General features: G+C 40.9%; 1 protein-coding gene across 2 annotated transcripts in view; it reads left to right on the forward strand.

Moving 5' to 3' along the window:
- Positions 1–16,206, forward strand: part of LOC145501834 (uncharacterized) — a 43,383-nt gene that overhangs the window by 16,776 nt on the left and 10,401 nt on the right. For both annotated transcript variants that reach the window (XM_081481221.1, XM_081481220.1), the window contains exons 6-16: positions 4,735–4,860; positions 5,680–6,103; positions 6,392–6,801; positions 6,893–7,021; positions 11,237–11,422; positions 11,918–12,100; positions 12,855–13,109; positions 13,297–13,491; positions 14,279–14,464; positions 14,804–14,992; positions 15,265–15,513. In XM_081481221.1, the coding sequence (XP_081337347.1) occupies positions 4,735–4,860; positions 5,680–6,103; positions 6,392–6,801; positions 6,893–7,021; positions 11,237–11,422; positions 11,918–12,100; positions 12,855–13,109; positions 13,297–13,491; positions 14,279–14,464; positions 14,804–14,992; positions 15,265–15,513 (2,532 nt within the window). The remainder of the gene's footprint in view (positions 1–4,734; positions 4,861–5,679; positions 6,104–6,391; positions 6,802–6,892; positions 7,022–11,236; positions 11,423–11,917; positions 12,101–12,854; positions 13,110–13,296; positions 13,492–14,278; positions 14,465–14,803; positions 14,993–15,264; positions 15,514–16,206) is intronic.

Below are 16,206 nucleotides of genomic sequence, written 5' to 3' on the forward strand. Positions count from 1 at the left end.
TGCATTTATTTTCAGCTCCCTTAAATTACCAATTTCCATTTGCAATTATTCGGTATTTTAGTGTAGTACCTCAACAAAGTTTTGGAGTAATTTTGAGTTGATTTATGCCATTTTCTAAAGTATATGTTATAGGTGAAAAGTAAACGTCAAGATCACACATTATGTGAATCATTATCAAACATAAAACCATGTTATCTCGGAGAGCTGTAAAATATCAATCGTGTGGAATCTCAACCTACAGAACATTGATCAGAGATCTGATTGGTTTCTCCCCAAAATGAGTATACAAAATGAATATCCTTGCAATTGTAGAAGGGCATTTTTGTGAAATTATTTCGCAGTTCTTGGTGCCATTTCTTGTCGACAAACGTATTTGTTCAGAAGAACTTTAGACACGGCTGTAGACCCCTTGTAGTATATTATTAGTATACCAAAATATAATGAGACATGGAAGAACGGAAACGGTTGCTGACATATTCACGAGTGTTGGGAGTGGGTCGATTTGGCGGTCAGCACTCATGAGATGTAGCGATATCGTTTCCTATCGATGCCCAGCTTTCTTAAGGTAAGGTAAGGTAAGGTAATTTATTTTACATCAAGAACACGGGGAGTGGTTGCCCAAGTCTACCGAGCCAGGGGCTCATGATAAAAGTGTTTGACATACATGTTAAAAAAAAAGATTTAAAAACTATATATTAAGAAATACAAAATTATCATACTATTAATATCTTAAAAAATATGCGTTGAAAATACAATATTAAAAAACGATAAAAATACAACATATAAAGGAATCATTTAAGACAAGAACTGCATTGGCACCCACCAAAGTTTATTGTATTAAGATGATTGATAAAAGCTGGAACGTTTGCTGCATTTTTTGCTGCCGGCGGTAACTGATTCCAAATTCTAGAGATGATATAAGAATACGAGCCGTGGAAGAATCTACTATTGTAAGGGCGTTGTTCTACGTTTAGCCCGCTGCTTCTAAGATTGTATGGCGTGACCCGGGGCTTGAATAAGTTGGTGATATAACGTGGGCCATTTTCTTTAAAACACTTAAAAAATATTATCAGAGATTGTTCAATACGTCTATGTTCTAGCGTTCTCATGCCCAGCAGTTTGAGTAATGACTCATAATTAGAAGTTTTCCCCGTGTTCATTACTGTTCGTAGACCGTAGTAGTTAGCGTCTTCCACTTTTTTGTTGAGCGTTTTACCTATACCAATCAGTAAAGAATTACAATACTCAAAATGCGGTATTATAAAGCTCCTGTATAAAAGTAATAAAGTATCTATGGGTACTAAGCGCTTGAGGCGACGAAGTGCGGCAATCTTAGCGTATACTCTTTTCAGCATTACATTTGTGTGTTCTTTGAAAGATAACTTATTGTCCAGACATACTCCAAGGATCTTTAAATGTTCTTTGATATCGATTAAGGTGCCATCAAACTCCAAATCGTAATTGTATGTTGAATTCCCAAGAATCATTGCTTGTGTCTTGCCCCCGTTGGCTTGAAGATAGTTGTAGTTAAGCCAGGTAGATAGTTTTTCCATGTCTTGATTTAAGACGTGTTGAAGTACAAGAGGACTTTCGTCCACCATATATTCGGTTGTATCATCCGCGTAGAGGCGGAGGGAAGAGACGGAAACAGATTCGTGTATGTCGTTCATAAAGATGTTAAACAGTAAGGGGCTAAGGAGACTTCCCTGCGGGACGCCGCACTGTAAAAGTGACCAGCTAGAACACGTATTATTGCATATTACCCTTTGTTTACGGTCATGCAAAAATGATCTTAAAAGTTGTAGGGCTGGTTCTTGCAAGCCATACGCTTTTAACTTTGCTAGCAGCAGATTGTGGCAAATGCAGTCGAAGGCCTTGGAGAGATCGATAGCAACTACACCCACTTCTTTTTTTTCACCAAGTGCGCGTCTCCAATCATCTGTTAATTTGATCAACGCTGTAGCGCAGGAGTGTCCCTTAAGAAAACCCGACATGTTGGGCGAGAAAATTGGTGCAAAGGAGGCGTACATCTGGTCGAACAGCACTTTCTCAAATAGTTTAGAGATTGCAGAGATAACGCTGACTGGTCGGTAATTGTTTTTATCGGTCACATCGCCCTTCTTATGGATGGGGGTGACATTACTCATTTTCCATTCTTTGGGCAGAGTACTCGTGCGAATACAGTAATTAAACAAAGACGTTAACGGAGTAGCCACGGCTATAGCGGAAAGTTTAACAATCTTTGGAGAGAAACCGTCGGGGCCAGTGGATTTCTTGGCATTCATTTTTAATACGTAGTTGGTTACGGTTTCCTTGTTGATTTCCTTAAAAGCAAAGTCAAGGTTGTATGATTTGCTTTTAATTGCTGCTATGCTAGGATGGTCGCCGAAATTCTCTTCCGTTAAGCTCAAGGCTGAGTCCTGTATTCTTGGATTTACAAAGAAGTCGTTAAATACGTTGCTGGGATTAGATACGAGTTTCCCATCATCCAGAAGATGGATGTTAGCTGTGCCATCAGTGTTAGATTTGTTGTTCGGAAGAAGAGGTTTCATCTTTTTCCAGAATAAACCAGCAGATGATGTTCCTGAGGCTGCATCGGCGCAGAAATTTTTGACTGCTCTTCTCTTTAGACCTGTAACTCTGTTCCGTTGTTCTTTGTACTTACACCAGTTTGAGTCTGTTGGCGCGCGACGGAATTTCTTGTAGAGTCGGTTTCGTATGCGAATCTGCTTTTGAATGTCTGGGCTGATCCACGGCAATTGGTTATTACGAAGCTGTATTCGTTTTACAGGTGCGTGCTCGCCTAGGACTTGTTTATATAGGCCAGACCAATGTGCCCATATATCATCGATGTTGTCATAAATATAAGCGCTGTCCCAGGGGACGTTTCTGAGATCAGAAAGAAATGTGTTCGAGTCCAAATACTTCAGGGATCTGAATTCTATTGTTCTTGCCTTAGGTCTCGGTAGCTTTTGTTTCCTCACAACAAAGATCAGGTCGTGATCGCTAATCCCGACTTGCAAAATTCCACTTGTCGCCAATCTCTCAGGGTGTGATGTTAAAACAGTGTCAAGTAGAGTTCTTGAATAATTAGTTGTTCTTGTAGCCTCGTGAATAACATTCGTTAGACAGAATTGTTGGCTGAACTTGGTCAGATCTTTATTAGGGCCATTTGGGTTATCAGGTGATTCAAGCATGTTCATATTAAAGTCCCCGATAAACATGACTTCTTTCCGTTTGACGTACATTTTCTCTGCTGCTGACGCACAGGCTGGAATAAAATCCTTGACTTTGCATTTACCAGGGGAGCGGTAGCAAGCACATACTAGAAACCAGTTATTAGCGCACCCCTTTACATCTAAACAGATCGATTCGATACCTTCAGGCTCAAATTTAACTTGTCGACGGGCCGTTACGTTTGATCTGATATAGACGAGTGATCCTCCACCTCCTTTTTTTCTGTCTCGTCGAATGATACGATATTGCGAGTGAGTAAATAAAGAAGTAGAGACAGATTCATCGATCTTACTTTCACTGATAAACAGGATGTCGAAGGCGCATTTGTCGAGTAGATTGATGACTTCGTCCGACTTACCGAAGATACTGTTGACGTTGAGGTGGCCAATCTTCAAGTTTTTCTTATAGTAACCGGTAATGTTCGTAGTAAACCATTCAAACGGTGATTGGGATGACAGCGAGTCGCTTGCCGCTGAGTTGTCCAAATCGGGTTTTGCTGGGTCCACAAATAAGGAGATCAATTCTTCAGGAGACTTGGTAGAAAATGGTAAAGTTCCTAGGCTGCAGCAATTGCACATCCATGGCTCTGATAAACTAGTTGAACCGAGCAGATCTCTGCGTTGACTGATGGAAAAACCGCCGCATTTAATATGATAATTACTGTGGCAAGAAGAACACATCGATGAACGGTGGTTCACGGCGATAGTTCTTTGGCACGCCGAACATTTAGGTTTGTCGCCAGGATTACTTTCCACGTCTCCCCCTCTTAGGAGTAGAATATTGTGTGTTGCCACAGCATTCGAGTAGTATAATGTTTTCCTGGATATGAATTTTCTTCGTAAATATCTCTTTCGGACAGGATTATACGCGAAGTCGACGTGAAGATGGCGTCGTCCGCAGTCGCTTTGGCTGTTATAAAGTAGGTCTTCGATTACATGTCTCTGCTTGAAAGGGCAACTTTGGTCCACGGAAATAGTTATCAAATTGAAGTAGGTTGTATCTGAAATTTTGGTCCTAATTGGAAGCGTCGTGGGTAAAGAAAACCACGCGAATAAGACCAGCAAGGCATAAACGTGGCAGGTCGCCATTGTCATGTCAGGTCAGCCCATTGTCATGTCAGGTCAGGCTGCTCAGTAACTTCTCTAAGTCTTAGCTGCTCAGTAACTTCTCAATTCTAGGACAGGAACGATTAGCCTAACCTGAGTTGTCCTAACACTATCGGCTACGCCTAGTTTCTGAAAATAGGCCATATTCATATTATCGGTATTGGACTGGAACTAGCTGTCAATGGAGGTTCATATTCGGGGGAATATCATTAAAAAAATATAAATGTATTTGCAGTTGAAAAGACTTGCTGCATTGGTCTCAGATGCAAGCTAGTTCGAGTCCAACACTGAGAATGCGAAAACGACCCATTGGCCTTTTCGTAACGACGTTGTGTTCTTCCTGTAAACAGCAACCAATAACTAAAGACATTTAAAAACCTATTTCTTGAAGATCGCAGCCCTTGCAGTGTTCGCAATGGACTCTGCAGTGATTTCTGCCTCTTGAACCCTACTGGGTACAAGTGCGCATGTCCAACAGGTGTTTCTCTTCTTCCCGATGGAAAGAACTGTGACTATGGTAAGTGTATCGCAGTTATTTCAGTGAGACGTGTAGTTCAGAATAAATGTGAGGTATCGGCAACGTGGCCGAGTTGTCAGTAGGGCACTGATATGTAATCTGGGGAACTCGGGTCCAAGTCCTCCACCATGCTACTACCTGTTTTATACTTGGTTGTTCCGAGTTCAACACCACGAGCACTCTTTGTGAAGAGCCAAATGGCCAACCTCCTACATCTCGTAACGTTTTAAGTATTATATCAAACAAAAGACTTTGATATATCACTTGTTTAAACAACAATACCACTCCCAACGAAACATCTCCACGAACTTCAAGGTGTCATGGGTTGTGGTCGAGATAGTATTTTATAAACACTATCTCGAGAAAAAAACAAAATAGGAGAAAATCATGCCATACCGCATTAGGCTATACCCAACCCTACCATACGATGACATACATGTACCATACCATACGATGCCATACATGTACCATACCATACGATGCCACACATGTACCATACCATACCATAACGTACCATACCATAACGTACTATACCATACCGTACCGTACCATACCATAGCATATCGTACAAGGTCATGCCATACCATACCATACCCTACCCTACCCTACCCTACCCTACCCTACCCTGCCCTACCCTACCCTACCCTATGGCTTTACAGCAGAACGGAGCACAGTCGAGGCCTTTTTATTTGTTTTATGATAAAAAATCCATTCATTTCTCCATGCATTCGGCTAATATTTCAAACCAAACTTTATTTTCCAAACGGGTAAAAGTTGATCAAAGATGACACTTACGTGTTATCTTCCTTGCGTTTACAGAATCTTTCCATAAGTCAAGCTCCGACAAATTTCTTCTTTTCACTGGTTCTTATTCTGGTAAAATTTACAAGATTCCTCTGGCAGTACCTGGCAGACCATGCAACGCTTTGCAAATTGAGAGTAAAATCGTGTATCCGATCGCTATTGATTATGATCCAGCTGAAAGCAAGGTTTACTGGACAGACGGTCGATTGAAAGCAATCGTTAGGGCGTTCCTTAATGGATCATCTGTAGAAGTTATAGTCCAACAGAATGTACAAATTCCTGACGGGTTAGCCATTGATTGGATTGGAAGAAACATGTACTGGTCAGACGCTGGCACAGAAAGAATCGAAGTTTCGAGATTGGATGGATCATCTAGGAGAGGTCTCATCACAACAAATATTGAGAAACCAAGATCGATCGCCCTCGATATAGCAGGAAGGTATATTTGTCGATAGAGACTACCTAGCTGAACGGCATCCATAGGATCTCTTTGGTTAAAAATAGGGAATGATCGAGACCTGCTATCTTATGAAAACGCATTTTTTTTGTCTCAACAGCTTACGTATTGCATTTTCCCAGAATACCGAAAAAAATCCCGACCGAAAAACTGAGTTACTGAGGATAAACGTAATCTAGATGTCCGCAAAAGATACCCACTCCTCCCTGGGAGGTTCTTAAATGAGCAAATCAAACTTCAATAACAACATTTATCAACCGTTTGTTGCAGCATCATGTTTTGGACTGACTGGGGATCATCACCGAAGATAGAACGAGCGAACATGGATGGTACTGCACGAAAAGTGCTTGTAAGCTCTAGAATAGTTTGGATAAACGCAATTTCCCTCGATCTAAAAAACAAAGTTCTCTACTGGTGTGATGCCAGGTTGGATAGGATAGAAAAGATAGATTTTCAAGAAAACAATCGGAAAGTTGTATTTTTGCTTTACAACCCTGTTGGCGGAGGGTTCTTTCACCAATTTGGGCTCGCTGTTCATGACGACATTCTGTATTGGACAGACTGGGTGCGAAAAAGCGTCATCGAGTACAATACCAAACCTGGTCGATTTGATAAGGAATGGAAAGGAATAACAAGGCCCATGGGTTTGCGCCTCTACGATTCCCAGAAGCTGTTTAAAGGTAACGAGAAAGCACATATTTTTAATTTATTTTGTTACAGAGGGTCATTGTTGTCTCTATGCGTAACTCATCGACAACCATTCCATCCAAGGGCCAAACAGTTGTTCAAACCTAAATGGAGGATGTAGTAACCTGTGTCTTCAGAATCCCCATGGCTACCGATGTTTCTGTCCAGAAGGCGTTTCATTCATTCCTGGAAATTCTCACATTTGTCAAGGCGGTAGGATTGCTATTTACTACAAAAATAATGTCTATGTTAAAGTCACTAAGTAGAGAAAACGTCCAAAATTAAGTTTCTATCAAGTTTTATATAAAAGTACTGCGAAACGTAGACGTTTGGCGTCACCATTGGGCAATAGCTGTTGTTTATGAGAGTACACTGTACGGGTCCGCAAGTGATCCCAGGACCGCAAATGATCCCAGGACCGCAAATGATCCCGGACCGCAAATGATCCCCAAATTAGACCACAAATGATCCCGGACCGGAAATGATCCCCATATTGGACCGCGAATGATCCCGATCAAAAAATAAGGAATGGCATGGATGGTGGGATGGTGTGAATAGGGAATTGGCGTACGTGAATACCGATGTTTTTATTAAAGCCATCTTATAAATAATGGCTTATTTACAACTTGCTCTTTTTTCATACTTTCGACTAAATTTTGCCGGTTGCTAACTACGACGTTATGAATATCACCACTAAATCATCAAAACACGACTTGGCTTGCATTTCTTTGCAATTCTCAGTAAAATTATGATCAGTGCAACATACGCTACATATCCTCCTTTGTTAAACATTGATATTTCGGTGTTATAGTTAATCACATTTTATCAGCCATTAACGCCACTCGTCTAAAGTGTATTATCGTTTGTCACACGATGTAGTCACTTTAGATGTAGATCGCGACGTTTCGACTGCTTACTGCTAGTCTTCTTCAGGCGATAAGGTCGACTGATTGCACGGTATCTTTCTATCACAAAGGTCGGCTGTGATTGGTGCATTTCGATCCTCCTATTGTTCCATTGTTCCGACGAGTAGCTGTTCCCTCAGTGGTCCGCTGTTGTACCGTCCTCCTGTTGTGTTTTTTGATCGTGGGCATCCATGCTTCAGGAATTTCAATTCCACTATCCCTGTTGATGTTATTAGGGTGAAGTCTTATGTGAATAGCTTCCTTGACCCTACGTGTGTACCAGTGAGGATCTCGATCAATAAACTTGACCTCATTCCAGATAGGATAGTGGCCGGTCTCGTGGGTGTGTTCAGAAACGGCGGAGGTCTGAGTACGGGAGAGTCGTATATCCCTGTCGTGTTCTTTGATCCTCTCCTGTATAGATCTCCCTGTTTCTTGGATGTAGACTTTGCCGCACTCACAGGGAATCCTGTAGACAACACCATCTTGTTTAGCCGGGTTGACGGTGTCCTTTGGTCGCACTAAGTGTGACCCAAGTGTCGTGTCGGACTTGAAGACGGTGCGAATGCCTTGTTGTTCTAGGCAGCGACGGAGAGACTCCGAAACTCCTTGGACATAAGGTAAAACGGCGGTGGATTTAAATTCCGCGACGGGCTCTCTTCTTGGGGTTGTTCGTGCCTTTGTGATTTTCTGTACAAACGAGGAGGGATATCCGTTAGATGGTTTTGTCACGAGACGTTTAGCCCGGTCGTACAGACACTTCACAATACCGCGCTTTACTGACTGAGGGTGGTGTGAATCATACGCTAGGTACTGATCAGTATGTGTTGGTTTCCTGTTGACACTGGTGGTAAGGCGGCCATCAGGTTCTCTATAAACTGACGTGTCGAGAAAAGCGATCTTGCTGTTATTCTCGATCTCCATGGTGAAACGGATTGATGGTTGTTGACTGTTTAGGTGTTGCAGGAACTCGTCAACTCTGTCCCGATCCAGGATGGTGAAAGTATCATCTACGTAGCGTTTCCAGATCTTAGGCTTGCAAGGTACGGACTCTATTGCTTGTTCTTCAAATATCTCTATGTAGAAATTAGCAATAACCGCTGATACAGGGCTCCCCATGGCTGCGCCGTCTCGTTGTTCGTAAATCGATCCGTTGTACTGGAAGTACGTAGATCTTAATACGAAATCCAAGAGGTCCGCGATTTGAACTGGTGTAAGTGTCGTGCGGTCAGCCAGGCCTGCGTCGTTCTCCATTTTTTGTAGCGCGGCTTGTACGGCGCCCTCGATCGGTACATTGGTAAACAGTGACTCTACGTCGAAAGACACCATGATCTCGTGGTCCTGGATCTCTTCACTGGTGATGATGGAGGCGAAGTCAGTTGAGTTTTTTACCGTGAAGTTCGAGTTACCTGAAAGAGGAGATAATACGTTAGCCAAGAAAGCAGACAGGTCGTATGCAAAGGTGTTGACACACGACACAATTAGCCTAAGCGGTGTGTCGGCCTTGTGGATCTTCGGCAAACCATAGATCCTAGGTGGTTGTTTGTGTCGGGGTCTGATCTTATTATAAACCGTCTCTGATATGTGTCCATTCCGTTTCAGAGTTTATCGACCTTATCGCCTGAAGAAGACTAGCAGTAAGCAGTCGAAACGTCGCGATCTACATCTAAAGTGACTACATCGTGTGACAAACGATAATACACTTTATTATTGCATCTACCACGATGAATAACAACAACCTTTTCCTCGACATTCGTCTAAAGTTTTAAACTAATATCTAACCATGAAGCAACTATTACAGAAGACGCTGTCACCTAAGTAGACCCACAAGCCTACAACGCTTCATCACTCTGTAAAACAGGAAATTTGAAAAAAAATTATTTTCTAATTTTTCCTTGGCCGTATTTTGGCTTTAATTCCTCGGAAATGACTACTTGAGTATTCTAAGAAGCCCAAATTCCAAGCTATAGTTAAGAAGTTCAGCTTCATGACCAAGCAATGCCAACGCTTGCTCTTCGCCGAAGCCTTGACAATTAGCTGTTTGATAGATGTTTGATACTGTTGCCATCGGGATTTCGAGAATGTTTACAAGTATGTGCTATTCTAAGACTTCTAATTCAATAGATCGTCTTCACGTGACGTGTTTTTATCCTCATCAGGCATAAGAGGCGGTATATTTATTTCTGTTTACAATTAGCGTGCTTCGTTTGGAAACCAGAGCATTTTGAATTTCAGGCTTATGGAGGTTGCGTGACACAAGGTTACGATCGAGTTTGTTGAAAAATACATACTCATCTCATGATTTTGAGCCTTTTTAGAAGTTAGAGCATTAGGAAAAGTGCTTATGTAAATGCTTGTTTGTTTAGTACTGCTAATCAGTCGCCTAGAAAGCCAAAGTAAGTTCCAGATGTTTACACTATATTCCGGCCGCCATATTGGTGTACCGGGCTCTGTAAATTTCTGGGAAACATTTACGACGAATATCTGAAGTTTGGGGAAATGCACAGGCCTAAAACTTGGAGGTGTCTTATTTAGTTATCTTCTATAGCGTACATCACAATTTCGTAACTTTTTCCATTGGTTGATTTTCGATTTATTATTATTATTTTTTATTGCGTGACAGTGAAAACGATCTGTACCCTTCGAAGAACAAAACAGCAACTGTGGAATATTTTTTTGTAAAATGATAAAACGTGTTTTAGTTCATAATTTTTGTACATGTTCTCACCTTCCTCTGATATAAATCCATGCCATTCCATATTTTTTGATCGGGATCATTTGAGGTCCAATATAGGGATCATTTCCGGTCCAATTTGGGGATCATTTGCGGTCCGGGATCATTTGCGATCCTGGGATCATTTGCGGACCCGTACAGTGACAGTTAAGAGATGTCACATCGTCCCTCACAAGAGTTCGCCTCAAATTTGTACGTACGGTGGTCGCTGAATAAAAGTGAATTCACGTTGTGTCACTAACGAGATTTTTTAAAATTTTTTTATGGCAATATTTATCCACCCAGTGGTGTGCTTCTGTGTGAAAAAGTAAATCACATTCACTTATAAAAATATAATGGTCTTCTAAATTTCTTTTGTTTGATTTGAGTTTTATGAAGATTACCATCCAAGGCGAGGATAAAATTCTCAATCAAATGGGAAGGGAAGAAAATAAATAGCCAATCAAAGTTTTCGAATTTGCACCCCAGTAAACTCCCTTATATAGCAAGGAAAAATTTTCTGTAGCTAAATAAAATGTGTTTTGAAACTGACCAATCGAGTGTAAGTTTAAGGTACATGCCAACTTTCAAGGAACTTATGAAACAAAAGGACTATGAGCATGATCTTAAAGAGACAACCTCTCAAATGTTTCAAATAATTTATTCTTCATTTCAGTTCTGCTGCTATAGCAAGGGTTTATTTATTTCTAAAATGACCTTAATTTAAGGGTCGATTTCCAAGATCACAGATATCAGAGCAAAAAAGTAGTTAGCCATTAAGAATATGTTATTTCCGTTTTTTTGGTACAGCTGTCAAGTGTCCATCACTATCAGCGCCACCCAATGGCATCCTACAAGGATGTGAAGGGAATACAAAAGGGGATTACCTGACGACCTGCCGGTTCTCCTGCTCTGTTGGATATATCGCTTCAGGCTCCGAAGTGAGGATATGTTTAAGGAATAGTAGCTGGAGTGGAGAAGACTTTTCATGTCGAGGTATTTTAAAGGCTTCCTCGGTACCATTGTCATTAAGGGACCTTTGCACGACCAGTGATGAAACTGAGTGCTCAATAAAACCATCAGCCATCACAAATATTTATAGCAGTGACTTTTATTGATTTTTTAACCTCCATGAGCAAAAGGTAACCCTCCGTCAATTATGATGAAAGGCCATCCTCGTAATAGATACCCATAGCTAAGACCTATCAATCTCAAGTTGTTTTGTCTCTCCCTACCTCCTGAAAAGTAAAGCTTTATTTAACACTTAATCTAAAGGTGGTTTTATACCCTTAAATAGTAAGCTCCGCAGCTGTGATCATCAAGATCTACAAAATTGTGTTGAAAAGAAACTGAGCTAAGAAATTGAGCAAATTCCCTGAATTAAAGACACCAAAGTAAGGACTGAAAGCTACCCTGTAGGAAAATATTTATTATCCGAGGTCAAGAATGTATTTTGATAATAAAAATGTATGCCTTATTTACCGAATGTAGCTATAAGATGTCCGCATTTAAGCGTGCCATCAAACGCTGTACTCCTGTCTCCCTCCTGTGGCAATTTATATGGAGCAAATTGTGTATTTGGATGTCAGTATGGATATGCCAGTAACAGTGGAAATGTCACTCGAACATGTTCTCAGTCCGGTAACTGGAATGGAAGCCCTATCAAATGTAAAGGTGAACGCATTTTTATGACCAGAAGGCGAAAAATAGTTCATTATTATTAAACGTCTAACTTAGCTCCGAGGCTTTGGAAAATAAAATAAGAGCATTAACATAGGTTAAAGGATAAATAGCTGTATTGTTTTCTTGTTTTATTTCCTCTACACTTCGCAGCCGAGTGGCAATGTTCATATAACGAAAATTGGCTATTGTATCGTTACAGTTATATTAACATAGATTTCCAATCAGATCCATCATAGCGGGTCATCATTAGCAGCTCGCAACAGACGATCGAGAGGTACTTCGTTTTAATATTTTCAGAAGTTTTCTTCATCTATGACGTGTGTCCCGTAAACTTTAAGAATTCGTTTTCAGGGAATGTATGCCCATGTCGGAATAACGCACATACTTTAGAACAACTTTAGAGCACCATAGAGCAGTTTTCAGTTGAGTGTCGGAACTAATCTGGAGTTGTTTTTCGTTTTGCCTCGCTGCGCACTCTAATTGGTCCTAAATTAGCTATATTCAACCAATACAGATGCAAAGCCACTCACGACTTGATAACATGCGTTTTCCTGCGCGTGATGCCAATAGTCTGTTTTTCCTTGGTGTTCTGACTAATTCATTGTGTTATCCATGTTTGCTGTGATTGTCTATTTTATTTGGTCTAGTTTGAAGTCTACGTCACTCGAACGAAAACCGCTCGAAACCTTCAGACGCTCGAGGACTAAAATTTCCATGGAACTAACAGTCAGACAAAATTTTTCAGATGAACTTCCCCCCTCGTTCGGTGACTCATGCCCCATGGAATCGCTTCTAGTACACACTGAAAGCGGGCAGTTTTCAGCTGTTGTGACCTGGACAGTCCCTGTTGTCACTGACAACTCTGGAATTCCACCTAAAGTCACTTCAAATTTCATGGATCCACCACACAGGATGGCAGAAGGCACTCACGTGGTTATCTATACAGCAACTGACATGTCGGGAAACAAAAAGCTCTGCAGTATTACTATTAAAGTTGTGGGTAAGTGGGTCAGTGTAATTAAAAAAAAAGTCAAAACACAGTTAAGTGCAACCTATAGTAATATGTACAGTAAAAGGATAATTGCCATATAAAAGTCTTACTCGAAGGCAGGAGGGCCTAACGCAGCATGATTCATCCACATTCTGAGGTGATGTTGATCTGATTTACTTTTCATTACCGTAAACAGTGATTTATTGTCCTTCGCTGACTGTCCAGTCTGGAGGTCCTCTGCGCATGGGTAGTTGTGGCAACCATAATGGAGCCGAGTGCCTTTTTTCTTGTGCGATTGGCTATCGCTTGAATGGTTCATCAGTCACCAGGTGCATTGCCCATGGAAATAGACCTCCAGGTTCTTGGAGCCATCTTTTGCCATCTTGCGAAGGTAAAGTAAAATTTCCTCAATAAATTGAGGATGAGAGGAGAACACGTCACAATTAATCGCCAGGAAATTTATCGTTTCGAAATTACATAGATTGTCGTTTCCAGTCATGTTAGCTTGTATATGAACTGACACCGAGCAGCAGACATTCCAGAAAATGTCTGTTGAAAACCTGCCATTAATTAGCAGATTCATACAATTACATTATGTCATATCCCGCCCCTGATGTCACACTTAGAATGCATTGTTCCACATTTTCAGTATCTTTGGACGCATTAGTTGTTTTTGGCAGTTGCCTAATGATTGTCTCGTGAGAAGCATGAAACTCTCAGAGGAAATTAAACGTTTTAATCCAACTCTGCAAATCTACGTTTTTGTAGCTCTAGTTTATCTATTCGAGGCACAGTGAGCTTATGGTTAGTGCCCTAGCTTCCACATCAAGCGGTTCGTTTTTAAGCCCTGGCCGGGGACATTGTGTTATGTTCTTGGGCAAGAAACTTTACTTTCACAGTGTCTCTTTCTACCCAGGTGTATAAATACTTGGGGGTAACCTTGCGATGGACTAGCGTCCCATCCAGGGAGAGTACAAATACTCCTAGTTGTACTCCTAGAAATACTCCTATGGTACAGAAACCAGAGATAAGCGCCGGCCTGATGGGCCACTTGGCTCGTATGTAGACTTGACCTTTTAGCTATTGAGCACTGTATAGCTGATGAAGACTTCAATTAATTACTAAGTTATGACATATTGATGTAATTTAAGAGCCAACATTTTGCCTTATCTTTTTAGTTATTAGATGTCAGTCTCTTCCCTCTCCGCTAAACGGTGGCAAAACTGGTTGTTCAAACCACATTGCAGAGTTTTACGGTGTACGATGCAGTTTCTTTTGTAATATTGGCTACTATCTTACTGGTTCTTCAGTGAGGTACTGTATGGAGAACGCAACTTGGAGTGGACAAACCTCTACATGTAAAGGTAGATATGAAGTGATTACAGGACAAGGTTCTGTGATATTTGAATCGATTTAAGAAATGTTTTCGGTCGAGGCTGAAGACACAGTTCGTACAATAACTAGGGCTTTGATAGTTGTGGGATCTTTTATTATGATTACGGTCTGTTAAACAACTAATTCTTCCTGAAAAAAAGTGGCTAGATTATTACAATAACAAAGTTCTTGAAATGAGTGCCGCCATTCTGTTCCCACAAACTCTCTCTTAGTGGTAACAGCTTATAGCTAGATTTGACGCGCCATCTGCCTTTACTGAATTTATTCTAAAGACTGCTGAAAGACTGTACTAACAAGACTTGTTTCAGCTATTGAATGCGATGCACTTGTTCCTCCACCGTTCGGCGCCCTGTCGCCAGCCTCATGCCTCACTAAGCGTGGGTTTAGTCAGGAATGCATCTTTACGTGCCAGGATGGTTATACTCTGGAGGGGACGTCAACTCGAGTGTGTGCCAACGGTGGAAATTGGACTGGGGAAAACAATACAATATGTAAAGGTAACAGTCTCTTCCACTTCAGTACTTCAGTTCCTGTTGGTTTTTCTGAGGTCATGATCTATAGTAATCAAAAAAGGAAAGAGGAGATGTGCTTTGCATTTACGGGGCGTTTGCAACGGCATCACAAAGGCCCTAGTTTGGAATTCTGTTGGAACTTCGGTCAACTTGCACAGCTTTATTTCTAAGAAATCGTGGTTTTAAGATCATTTCTCATAGGCACCATGTTTGTTTTTTTAAATTAACCGTCAATCCATTGTTTACTGTTTCTTCAGATCTTTCTCCCCCGACGTTTCATGGCACATGCCCCAGTGAAATGGTATTTTACACTGATTCATGTGACGACAGTGCTGTAGTGTCATGGAGTGATCCAGTAGCTACTGATAACTCGGGAACTACCGTTATGACGTATCCTCCAGTTCGACCCCCCGTCAATCTTACAGTCGGGTTGTATGAGATATCCTACACGGCGACGGATAAGAGCGGTAACACTGCAAACTGCAGCTTCGTTGTCCAGGTGACAAGTAAGTATTTCATTCAACATGAAGTGGTACACATTAACATAACATCAGTTGAACTATATTAACACTAGTCCTATGGAAATACTTTAGATAATTAGATTTTTTCTATTACCTTATACTATACTTTAGCGACAGCTAGCCCCGCAGACAAAAGCAACATTATTATTAGCATTAGCCTCAGTTGCAAGCTACTTAAAGGTGCAGCATTGCAGTGGACCAGTTTCTGTTTGTTAGGATGGCATTCTAGACTCGACTACATGTCATTTGGAGAGACGATTTGTTGTCTCTTTGAGGTTATCATCCTATTTCACTTTGTCGACTTTGAACTGATCATAAATACATTAACGCTACTTGCATTCACGCAATTTTCTTTTCTTTTTGTGAAATACAAATGACGCTGAGGTTGATTGATAAAGCAGCCAAATAGATGAAACAATCAACAAAAATCAGTTGAGGCTTAACTTAAACCTTACTGATGCACTTGAAAGAGAGAAGTCGAGTATAAATACGAAACGAAAGTTAACGGCAAATATTACACAATCCCAAATGACCGCTTATAAGAGGAAATTGGCTAGCCCTTACAATTTCTTTAAGGAAAGACAGAAGTTTTGCACTCTAAAACATATTTGATATTCCCGTATTCCTCTCTTTGATAAGTCTTAATGTAAGTAAATGTTCTCCTAAAATTGGGCGGGC

The sequence above is a fragment of the Orbicella franksi genome, chromosome 10 (genome assembly GCF_964199315.1).
Source record: "Orbicella franksi chromosome 10, jaOrbFran1.1, whole genome shotgun sequence".
Taxonomy (NCBI): domain Eukaryota; kingdom Metazoa; phylum Cnidaria; class Anthozoa; order Scleractinia; family Merulinidae; genus Orbicella; species Orbicella franksi.